General features: G+C 40.3%; 2 protein-coding genes across 8 annotated transcripts in view; one reads left to right on the top strand and one right to left on the bottom strand.

Moving 5' to 3' along the window:
• Nucleotides 1-12,499, bottom strand: part of DOCK2 (dedicator of cytokinesis 2) — a 246,372-nt gene that overhangs the window by 83,807 nt on the left and 150,066 nt on the right. For all 4 annotated transcript variants that reach the window (XM_079964756.1, XM_079964759.1, XM_079964757.1 and 1 more), the window contains one exon: nucleotides 51-149. In XM_079964756.1, the coding sequence (XP_079820882.1) occupies nucleotides 51-149 (99 nt within the window). The remainder of the gene's footprint in view (nucleotides 1-50; nucleotides 150-12,499) is intronic.
• The window catches only part of INSYN2B (inhibitory synaptic factor family member 2B), a 73,568-nt gene continuing 62,919 nt past the window's right edge, over nucleotides 1,851-12,499 (top strand). For all 4 annotated transcript variants that reach the window (XR_013835642.1, XR_013835643.1, XM_079964833.1 and 1 more), the window contains exon 1: nucleotides 1,851-2,079. The gene's annotated coding sequence lies outside the window, so the exon portion shown is untranslated. The remainder of the gene's footprint in view (nucleotides 2,080-12,499) is intronic.

Below are 12,499 nucleotides of genomic sequence, written 5' to 3'. Positions count from 1 at the left end.
AAGGTGTGAAGGGGGAAAACTCACTTGCCCTCCTACCCACGATTACTTACCACTAGCTCTGAGCTTGTTCGAAAAGTTTCAATATATGAGGCATAATGTTGGTCATCCATTTGGTTCAAGATTGCTGTCATGCAAGCCACAAAATGACTCTACAAGGGAAAGAGAAAGAGATTAGGAATACTGATAAGCACATTTAGGTTGAGCCGCATGAAGAAGCAGAAGAATACATTTAGATTATGTGGCGCCAAAATGTACTTAAAATGTTTAGGAAGTTAGACATATAAAATCATAGTTGATCATAAATCTGATGGCAGGCAAGGGAAGAAGTGCTTCTGATTATGCCGCCTAAGTGGCAATTTACAAAGATCTCTGCCACTTGGAATGAGTTGTCTTCTTGAAAAACTGGTGGTGTTTGACTACAGACACATATCTATCAGCTAAAACCAATAAATTTAACATTGTCTTAAAATCCCTTAAATAGATTAAAATTACTGAGAATTTTGTAGAGCAATAATTATAGGAAGGGAAGACTATTTCCTCAGAGAAAAATCCCTATTTATGTAATTCCTTTAAATGCATTTTCTTTTTGAATTGTCGATTGGGTAACACGGTGCAGAAAACCTGGTGGAAAACCATTGATAGCTGTTTTGGAAAATTAAGTCAGATGTGGTGGGGGTGTGGGACTCTGATAGATTCTATGAATTTCCTGTATGTCAACTATTATGGAGCTTTTTCCAAATTCCCAAAGTATATGGCTTGTATTCCTGATACATCCTGTGTGACGTGCTTATTACACTAATTACACCTCATATGTGTGTTTTGGCTTTTTAAAAGAGTCCTTTGAACTACAGTCCTAAGCACATTTAACTTTCAGGTTAGCTGAACTGAAATCAAGACTTCTTACTTCTCTAATTAATGGGGTTAGAACTGTCCAAAGGCATTATTAGAAACTCCAGGTTTCTTCCAGCTACATGTGGCTATAGGGATGGAGGGGGAAATCAAATCAGTATGCATTTAAGGCCAAATTTATATAATTTGCTCTTTCTGAAACTATATGTGAACCAAAATACAGCTGTCCTTCAAAAGTCACAATTATCTGAATTTTTCAATACAGTTATCCAACCAATATTCAGAAAAGTGCATATATCATTACCATTATATTAGGCGTAAGAGTGCATAAGAATGAAGATATTCATGAAAATAGCTTACAAAAATGCACCATTTTAGGGTAACTTGCCTGCAAAAGAAGGTGCATGTTACTCATAACGACATATAAAAATGTATTTCTCAGGATAAAATTGCACTAAAATGCTGATGAATTTTAATGAGGATTTAAAAATAAAGAAATCACAAATTGCTGCAAAATGTTGGGAAGTGAAATTAAGATTGGGAAAATGAGAAGCTTGGAGAACTGAAACTGACAGCGCCTTTCATCCCTATACGGATACAAAATGCTATGAAAGTTTCTTGCTGCCATAATTTTTTTTTTAAAAAAAAAAACCAGCAGTTTATTGATAATTCTGAATTGTTGCTAGGAAGCAATGCTTGTGCATGTGCACACACACAACCCAAAGTTGGATGTGTCCATCAATCAGATCGGATTCATATCAAACTTATTAGATCAGTTTGTTGGTGCTTCCAATGATTGTTCAAGCTTCTCAGTCAGAAGTTCATTTCACATATACAGATACCCTGAGAAATCTGATTTCACCCTGTGATTTGTTTATGGTGACAAATTCAGCAAGGTCACACATCACTGTAAACTATCTGCAGTTTGACATACTCAACCATTTTGTCTACCACTTAAAGCAAGGAAAGAAGCCTCTTTAACTTCAGGTTACAGCCACTAGAGGTCTTTTTTACTTTCATATGGTAGCTTCTGTTCAGTTGGTGCTGCTTTTTTTTATTTATTCCTACGTGAGCAGACCCTGTACACTTCTGGCATATAAACAGTGAAAATTACAACATAAACGATTACTTATTCCTGCTTTTGGAGTAACATTTGTGCTACTCAGAGTTTGGGCTATCTGTAGGAGTCTAAAAGGAGATATTTCCAGCAGGTAATCACAGATCTTTCAGGTAAGGATTCGTGTGGCTTTTGTTACTGATCCTCTTCCTAATAGTAAATGCTTGTGTTTTGTTTTCTGTCTTCATGCTATGGTAGTTTACTTTTACAGGCAAATGTTCTGGAGAGCATGTGTATATGAAAAATGTCAGCTGCCTGCACAGAACATCGTGCTATAATTATAATTGCATTGAGACAAGCTTTGCTATCCAAATGTCCTGATTTTGATTTTGGGGGTGGAGAGTGGGGGATCAGAGCTAGTAGAAACCAGAAAGTATTCTATATGAAAGGATGCTGTGCAGTTTTGATCTCTTTAATAATATGTGAAATATGTTCTGAATGTCTCTCTTCATTCCCAAATGATTTTCAGTAACCTCTTGTGGCGCAAGCAGCATCACTAATAGCCTTTAGGCAGAGGTACCTTGCAACTGAATCAAAATGATTTTAGAAATGTTAATCTAACTTTTAAAAATGCAGCTAGCTGTGGATTGTAGCATTATATGTTCACTGTAGCCCTGCATGTGTGCCTAGACTTATCAACTGCAAATGGGAACAGTGTGAACTAACAGATGACATGCTTTGTTTTATGAAAACATTTCTGCTACCAGTGGGCTAAATTTATGGTTCTGCTACTTGAATCAGTCATCAATGGGTACTACAGATGGGACAGATTCTAGTAAGTTTGCTGCTGAAAAGTCTTGCTTCATCATGCCATGCCTGTACAGTAACTTTATAATCAACTGACCCTCAATTTGTTTCCCTGTTTGAGAGATTCTTAATATTACAATTAACCGTCACCCATTTAGTTCTGAAATCTACCCCTAATCATCTGAACAGTATCCAATCAAGGAACTGCATGAGCCCAGACTTCCACGTAGAAAGGCTTGTTTCCAAGTTACCCAGAATCTCTGAAATATATTTTCCAGAGCATCAAAACTTGAGCATACTTCAGGACTGCACAATTCAAACAGTGAAACTAGGAAATAGATGTAAGCAAATCTACCTTGTGTAAGAACAACAGACTCAAGATTGGGTTCATTGGATGCTTTTGTACACTATAGTAAACTGCCCCCTCCCTTACCAGAGCACCCTTTTCTTTTTGTCATCAGTGCTTATAACTGAAGATAAAGGCACTTTGTGCAAACACAGCCAATAAGCAATTGTGATGTGCACCATGTTGTGTTTTTAGACAGAGAAATGAGACTGTTGATACCAATAAGCGTAATGAATAAATAACTAGGAGCCAAGGCAATGAAGTTGTTCAAGTGGAATCCTGACATGTCATTTCAGCTACACTTAGCCTTGTTAAAAATGTGTCTAATGATGAATCACTGCGCTGATATGCATGATTGAAACTAGGTCAAACATGTGTAAAAATAAGTGTAATCACAGCAAACACTTGACTGATGAGGGAGCACTTAACAGAATGTTAAGAGGAATAAGTCTGTTTGGAAGACACAATGCTATTTCCAATAGAAGCAATCAATAATGTGCATAAATTTCATGGCTGCGTGCACAGCAATGTCTCACCATCTGACTGTGACCATAAACTCTAAGCAAAACAACGTCCATTAAGGAAATTGGCTGACAATATTTGAAAAAATGAAATACAGACACTTTTTAGGCTGGTGAGGAAATAATGACAAGGTGGGTGTTACTGAATTTATATCTATTAGCACAATAAAAAAGATGAAACTAGATGTCAAAGGAAAATGAGATACTCTTCTAGTAAATGTTCAAAGTCCTCTGACAGCAAAGAAATTATGATAAAATGATTCATTAGACTCTGAAAAAATGTAATAAAGAACTGAGTGGCCTTAATGCATAATACTGTGAAGTGTCGGCTACAGAAATGTAATATTGTACTGTGTAGAATTTAAAATAAAATAAATAGAAGTGACAACTTATCCTTATCAGAAGGAGGAACATACCTTGGTAAACTATACAAATAGATGGCTAAATTAATATATCATGATCCCTAAGAGTTTGATATGTAATTTTGATAGACTGGCAGGGGGGCAGGGAGGGAAAATACCACAGGGCTCCACAAAAAGAGATGGCAAACTTCAGCACCTAGCAACCAAAATCTCATCATACTTTACAACACCAGATGGTGACAGGTTGCCGTAGTAACTTCAAACAACATAGGAAAGCCACATAAATAAAAGAAAGCTCTAAAAGAAGCAGGAGGAGTCAGGACACTGTGACTAATAAAGCTAATTGTCAACACTGCTCTAGCATGGTTAACCTTTGGTGCCCTTAGCAGACATTTGTGATCTTAGTAGTGTGTGGATGGCTTCCCAAACACCCTCAACACATGACACCCTATTAGCAAAAGGGAGGTGAAAGTGTCCTACTTTCCCAACAGTGGAGTAGCTATGGCGGGGGAGGGGCTGAATAAGCAAAGCGGTAGCTGCAGAGATCAGTGAACCGCAAGTAGAACTGCCTGTGCTGACATAGGAAGTTTCATGTCTGAGATCCCCCAACCCCTGGGCATGTGTGTAGGAGACTGACTTGTGCAAAATAAGCAGAAAGTTCACGCTAGAACACATCACATATATAATATGAACCAGTAATCGTAAAAGCTTCTTTGTTGAGACAGCAGGAGGTCCACAGTCAACAACTTTTGGCTTTTGCCGTTGTGCTTGATGAAAACTTCCATGCAGCCATTAATGTTATTTCTATAGTAAAATCAGCATACACAGTGCTTTATAGAGTAACAATCAAAAGACAGATCCCTGATTCCATAATTTAGAATTTATCATGTATGGTCACTGCAGAACTATAAAAAGGTCACTAAGAATGTCAGGGGGTGGCACTGTTGGGTTAAACCACAGAGCCTAGCGCTTGCTGATCAGAAGGTTGGCGGTTTGAATCCCCTCAATGGGGTGAGCTCCCGTTGCTCGGTCCATGCTCCTGCCAACCTAGCGGTTCAAAAGCACCTCGAAGTGCAAGTAGCTAAATAGGTACTGCTCCAGCAGGAAGGTAAACGGTGTTTCCATGCACTGCTCTGGTTCGCCAGAAGCAGCTTAGTCATGCTGACCACATGACCCGGAAGCTGTATGCCGGCTCCCTCGGCCAATAAAGCCAGATGAGTGCCGCAACCCCAGAGTTGGTCACAACTGGACTTAGTAGTCAAGGGTCCCTTTACCTTTTAAGAATGTCAGAGGTTTAGAGTAAAAAATGAAGAAGAGGAGGCAAGCACACTTTCCCCAACTGATCATATACTTATGCATAAAAGCTGATCTTTGTGTCTGCAGGAAAAATGTGAAATAAATCAGGAATAGCAGTTTCATTAATTAGACAGCATAGTTTTGAAATAAAAATAATAGGCTTTTTCCACAACTGCAGTGTAATCCTAAACACGTATATGAAGAAGTAGCCAGATAAGTGGGTATAGGACTGAAGACTAAGTTAGTTGTACTTAATCAATACAATTAAGTTAATCAGTTATTTTGACAGGAACTAACTACAGCTTACGGAATCTAGCTCCAATCCATTGAAAACAATATGATGTCTTCCTTCATGCCAAAGAAGCCAAGAACATTTGTGTAATACAAATGTTGGCAATCCGCTATTGTACACTAATTTTGATTGTGTTCACTAAATGTAACTAGAATGTGGAAACTCAGCCATCTTCTTCATGTTTGTCACAGCTTACTGGCGTACATTCCACAATAATCAACTCCATCACCTTCAAGATCTATTCTTTCATGCGCGTATGCTTCATGTCTTATAGTTCACTAGAGCTGTCTTCTTGTCTTTCATAGGTGACTGGAGTGTAGGCCATGCTGCCCCATCTGCACATCTTACTGACAGCTTCATGTTTTAGATTGAAAAAATGAGGTCTGCTGCCTTGGCCCACTATTTGCTTTACATTCTAGGGACATTAGGCTTAGCAGAGTTTAAGAGGATAGAAATCTACCTGCTGGACTTATTTATGGGGAAACCTATGATATATAATTTTGAATGAACATGAGAAGGGAGTCGTAGCAGCTGGTGTTCTGCAGTTTAAAAAGGCTGCTATGGCTTATAAAATTAGGGTGCTTTTCTTTCATGCTGTATCACCCTAGTAACCAAAATATTAATGCAAGCAATTCCCCTAATGTTGTTACACTAATCTGAGCCCAAATCACTGTTAGGGGCATTTTTCCCAGTTTTTAATAATAAACTGTATTCCCCATGATCTTTGCATGTTTACTTCTGTCCCCATGTGCTTTCTCAGATGAAAATTTTTCAGTAAATAAAAATGAGTGTAGCTATTCATTCAGCCATGTTCTTAGTTGCACTGTGCTACATGAAGCTGAATAGATAATTTGTCAGTGTAACACTCAAATCGGAAGCATAACACTCAAAGTGGAGCACATTCAGCTTCCAAAAAAAGTTCGCAAACCAGAACACTTACTTACGGGTTTGCAGTGTTTGGGTTCCAATTATTTGAATACCAAGGTACCACTGTAGTGAAGTGTTTTCACATGGAGCCAGTCAGCTAGACTTGGATACGGTGATGTGTTGCTCTTAGAGTTAGCATATGTATCTATGGCATTAGTAGACATGCAAAGAAACTTTTTTTAACATTATGATTTGATAGATCCACAAAGGTACAGCTGCTGTTAAAAATGGGAAGCAGCAATTAGATCAAAAAAGGGGAACAAGTGGCCCTCCAGATTTTATTGGACTCTTAATTCCCTTCAACCCCAGCAGGCATGGCCAATGGTCAGGGATGGTAGAAGCTGTAGTCCAAGAAATCTAGAGTGCCACAGATTCTCCTTCCTTGCATTGGATCCTCTAGTTCAGCGGTTCTCAACCTGTGGGTCCCCAGATGTTGTTGGACTACAACTCCCATCATCCCTGAGCTCTGGCCTTGCTAGCTAGGGGTGATGGGAGTTGTAGTTCAACAACATCTGGGGACCCACAGGTTGATAAAGGCTGCTCTAGTTGGTCCTATGCAACAGAAGGTTGTCACCCACAATACCAAATTTATTGCTGTGAGCTGCAAGAATCAAGAGGATCAAGGCAGGAAACTACTTTTGATTTGATAACCTGAAGGAGGCTTGGCAATTTCTTGGCTTCAGCATGACCTGCACCCTATTTAAACAATGCTTATTTTAACTTGTGACACATTGTTTCAAGATAGCTAAGACTGACATAAATTCAACATGTGCTGAACTCAAGTTGTTACTGTAGGGGTTTTTTGTGGTTGTTGACTGCCATGAGGTGACTGGTGGAGAAATGGTACTGGCACCAGCACCCCTTAGAACTCGTTTTCATTGCCAATTTGTGCCGCTGCTGCAAAACCTATGTAGGGGATGTGACAGCAAGGCAGGGCAGCACTTCTCATTTCACCTCAAGCAGCAAAATGGGACATGTTGCCCCTGGTCCATCCTGAGTTCAGCAAGGGAGGTCTGATAATTTTAATCTTTGTAAATTCCTGTACTAAACCTGACCGGCACTTCTAGGGGCAGGTAAAAAAATTAGCTTTACATATCTGAGACACAGGATAATGTTGTGACAGACTTGTATGCAACTAACATGACTGTATCAATGGATCTACCCAAGAATGACTTATTCAGATAGAATGCTTATTTTGAGAGACAATCATCATCTAAATGCATATTAGAACACATATTTATAAAATTTATCACAAAATCAGTGCAGTATGAATTTAAGGTACAACAGTGCAGTATGAATTTAAGGTACAACAAAACAAGCTGAGTTTTCCACCATGCTATTAAAAATTATTAGTCACATGGAGGGTTTATAGAACTACTGGTACAAAGATGCACTGTTTCCCAGAAGTTAAATCAGTACTATTAAGTCATATGCTGCCCAATTCTATCCATATTTATTCAAAAGCAAGTCCAGGGTCCGTCCCCCCCGCATGAGGTGAGCCCAGGCAGCCGCCTCAGGTGGTGGAAGCTCATGAGACAGCACCCCTGCCCATCCTGCCCCCTCTACCCCCAGTAGAAAAGCGGTGCTGGAAGTGGTGGTGGTTTCTGGTGAGATCTCACTGAAATCTCATGCCTTCTCAAAGATCTTGCTGCTGCTGCAGCTTCGCACACAATGCCACGCAACCCAGGTAAGGGAGGGTGGGGGGTGACATGGCGGTGGCAGCAACACTTTACAGTTTTTCCTCAGGGAGCGAAATGGGATACACTGCCCCTGAGCAAGTCACATCGATTTCAATGGATTTTACTCCCAACCACTTTTGCACATAATTATAGCCTAGCAGCACAATCTTAATCATGTCTACTTAGAAATAAGTCCTATTGAATTGAGTGGGGTTGCTTCTTAAACCTTCTAAAATATATTTTTTTCTTGCTAGATGCTTATTGTGTTTATAGTACAATGTGTAATTAATCCCATCATTCATTTATTTGAAGTTTTGCTTATGAATGGCTCTTTCCCTGCTGCAAATCTTCCTGTTTTTATTATAAACTTTCATGAGGCTCCACAAAGAATCTGCTAGGAGTCATAGGAGAAGTGACTGTTAATAATAGGAAATATAACTTGTGTTTCTAATTCTTGAGCTAAGTGTGAAATAACTTGCTTCTTGGCATACTGCAAAACTCTACCCCAAACTAGATAAACGTTGCTAAAATGTAGTAACAAAATGAAACACAACATGAACCTTTTTCAGGATCAAAGGTCACAAGAAATCCATAAATTTAAACTTCAATTTCCTGCGTTGTATCCACTCAAACTGGAAGTCATAACTTGTGCAAATGTAAAATCCAACTTGCCTTTTTATACACTTATTTTTGTGTTCACTTGCTATACTATCACTGTGAGTGTCAACAGGTGTAGTTCATTTAACAATGAGGATGGGGGGGGGGAATTTGGAAGGGGAAATGAAAAAAAAGGTAATGGAAAGCAGAATGGCATACAAAAGCAGCATATATCCAAATGGAATTACTTTCTCCCGTAAAGGATTCCTTGTCATTCAGAGAAATGTTCAGCCATGTGGTGTGCTTTTCTGCAACATTGCCAGAACTACTGCAGAGAAAACTGCTTAAGGTTGCAATCCTATAACCACTTACCTGAGAGAAAGCCCTGCTGAATTCAGTGGGACTTACTTCTGAATAGGGATGTACTATAATGCTACAAAACTATTCAAACTTACTTGGGAGTAAACTTTATTTACTTCAGTAGGATTTACTTTTGAAAAAGCATGCATTTCTTATGATTGCCCACCTTCCACTTCAGATGTCAGCAGTAATAATAATAATAATAATAATAATAATAATAATAATAGTTTATTATTTATACCCTGCACATCTGGCTGGGTTTCCCCAGCCACTCTGGGCGGCTCCCAACCGAATGTTAAAAACACAGCATTAAACATTAAAAACTTTAACTTATACTATAATATTATAGAATAGGCTTATTCAAACCGGCATATTGTGTTTTCACTTTTATGCTACTTTGGGTGTTTTTTAGCCAAATACCTTTTGCTTAATAGTCATGGCTGCACAATGAGTCTATTCTGCTTGTTGTTTATGGCTGAACAAATGCTGAACTGATTGATGCCTGGGAATGGAAACAAAGTGGATGAGGTCCAATAAAATAAATCTCAGTATTGATACGATGGAGATACTTTTGGCGGTCCTTGAATCAACACTTCCAGAACACTCATACATGAACTTTGTGAATGCTTCTCTGATTCTGTGGAAAAAGCACTACTGAACTGTTCTAGAGACAGCGCTGAAGTGAGGTAAAAAGGTAAAGGGAACCCTGGCCATTAGGTCCAGTCATGACCGACTCTGGGGTTGCACGCTCATCTCGTTCTATAGGCCGAGGGAGCCGGCGTTTGTCCACAGACAGCTTCTGGGTCATGTGGCCAGCATGACTAAGACGCTTCTGGCGAACCAGAGCAGTGCACGGAAATGCCGTTTACCTTCCTGCCGGAGCGGTACCTATTTATCTACTTGTACTTTGACATGCTTTTGAACTGCTAGGTTGGCAGGAGCAGGGACCGAACAACAGGAGCTCACCCCGTTGCGGGGATTTGAACCGCCGACCTTCTGATCGGCAAGTCCTAGGCTCTGTGGTTTAACCCACAGTGCCAAGTGAGGTAGAACCACATAAAAGAGGCAACCTACAACACAGCTGTGTGCTCTTTGGACAAAAGAGAGGCTGGTATCAAGGACATGGAACTTGTTATCACTGCAAAGTGTGTGGTTCTTGTGAACTACAAGTGTGCACCCTCCGAGAAAATACTTGCTGCACTGAGAAAGGCAAGGACCAATGCCCAGAGGATTGCCAGACAATATGCCAATGGCTACTGCCTTAAGCTGTGTCAAAACATTCAACTTGCTGCTGATAGTGGCAATACTCACAAAATGTATGAAAGCATGAAGAAAGCCTTCGGACCAACAGTCAGAAAAACTGCACTGCTGAAAACCTTGTTTGGAGAGACCATCAGTGATTGCAGTAAGTAGATTAAGCAATGGTCAATGCACTACCAAGAACTGTACTCGTGGAAAAACATGGTCTTTGACACAGCAATTGACAGCATTCAGACTCTACCTGTCTTGGAAGAACTGGATGTTCCTCCCTCCCTTGACAAGCTAAAGAATGCCAGCAACTTTTAGGTATTCGGTAAACCCAAACATAGGACAAAATGCTAAAAGCCGGCTTCAACTCCTCCCTCATGATGCATCTCCATGGCCTTCTCTTGCAGTGCTGGGAAACAGGATCCGTGCCACAAGACATGTGCAACTCCAACATTGTGACCCTTTACAAGAAATGCTGAGTACTGAGGAGAAAGCCTTCACCCATGTAGTTCTCAACACACTGTGACTCAGGATAAACCCTGTCAGCAAGTGAAACTTCCTGCTGACAGTGGCAATATTCGCGAAATGTACAAAGGCATGAATAAAGCCTTTGAACCAACAGTCAAAAAAACTGTTCCCCCTTGTCATGGTTTGACCACAACCTGGTAAAATTTGGACTAGCAGTGACTAGCAGTTTGGGTGCAAGGTGCCATTGGTACATTAGTGATAAAGGTAAAGGACCCCTGACAGTTAAGTCCAGTTGTGAACGATTCTGGGGTTGTGGCACTCATCCCGCTTTACTGGCCGAGGGAGCCAAAGTTTGTCCGCAGACAGTTTTTCTGGGTCATGTGGCCAGCATGACTAAGCCACTTCTGACGAACCAGAGCAGCGCACGGAAACGCCATTTACCTTCCCACCAGAGCGGTACCTATTTATGTACTTGCACTTTGGCGTGCTTTCGAACTGCTAGGTGGGCAGAAGCTGGGACCGAGAAATGGGAGCTCACCCTGTCGCGGGGATTCGAACTGCTGACCTTCCAATCGGCAAGCCCTAGGCTCTGTGGTTTAATCCACAGCGTCACCCGCATCCTAAGCTCTATTCCTTCATATCATCTGAATCTGGAGAGACCATGTGAATCCTGAACTGCTGCTTAGGTGCAGTGGTGGAATTTATGAGGGAGCTTGAATCCTGACAGGATGAAGACACTGTGGGTGAATGGTTCCAATTTCGTGAATTGCCTGCCTAATTGCTTGCATAATTTGGGGATGCTCCTGGATCCAGCTTTGTCGCTGGAGACCCAGGTAGCCACAGTGACTTAGAAGCACTTTTTAATAAGTGCAATCTTAGGAACTGGCACTGTTACAAGTGCCACATAATATTTGTTCCATACTTGGAAGAAATCATTTTTGTGTGTGTGGGCGCACTTACACTTTGGAACTCCCTGCCTATTGTCATCAGGCAGACTGCTTCATTGTACTCTTTTTGGCACCTGCCTATTGGTTTAGACAGCCTATCCAAACACACAGATGTTGATGCGTTTTAATCTTTTTTAAGCTACTGTTGATTTTAACAATCTTCTCAATTTTCTCAATTCCTCCCTTTACCCTTTTTATTTACATTTTTTTATGTTTTATTTTATACCACACAAAGATGGATTTAAATACGTTTGTTAATTAATAAAGAAATATAAATCAGCTTCAATGATAGCAACTAAAGATCCAAAGTAGTGAGTTCCTCTATGGAAGCCAGGAACTGTGCTCATAGGTAATGCCAGTGATGGAAGAATTATGGGAGGGGAATAAAGACAGAAAAGACTAATTTAGCATGCAAGGTTGTAGCTATTTCAAGATGCTTCTGACAAACTAGCATCAACACTTACACAATCATATGAGGGATCTATGACCGAGTTTGACCTTCAAGCCTTAAAATAGTTTTTTTGTGTGTGCTGCAGACAGAGATGGAAGGAGCCAGAGGCTGGGAAGCTTTGAATCAAACCAGACAAACAACAGCAGGAGATTCAAGGGTGTACCTGGCTAGAAGGAAAGGGTTTAGCCTCATCATTAATGACTTCTTTTTCCTGACATACAAACAGTCCCTACAGATTTGTGCAATAGCTCCTAGATATCAGGACAAGGCAAAAGTTAGCAAGTGAAGGTAT

The sequence above is a fragment of the Podarcis cretensis genome (genome assembly GCF_951804945.1).
Source record: "Podarcis cretensis genome assembly, chromosome: 2".
Taxonomy (NCBI): domain Eukaryota; kingdom Metazoa; phylum Chordata; class Lepidosauria; order Squamata; family Lacertidae; genus Podarcis; species Podarcis cretensis.
This window is presented reverse-complemented; position numbering and strand designations above follow the sequence as displayed.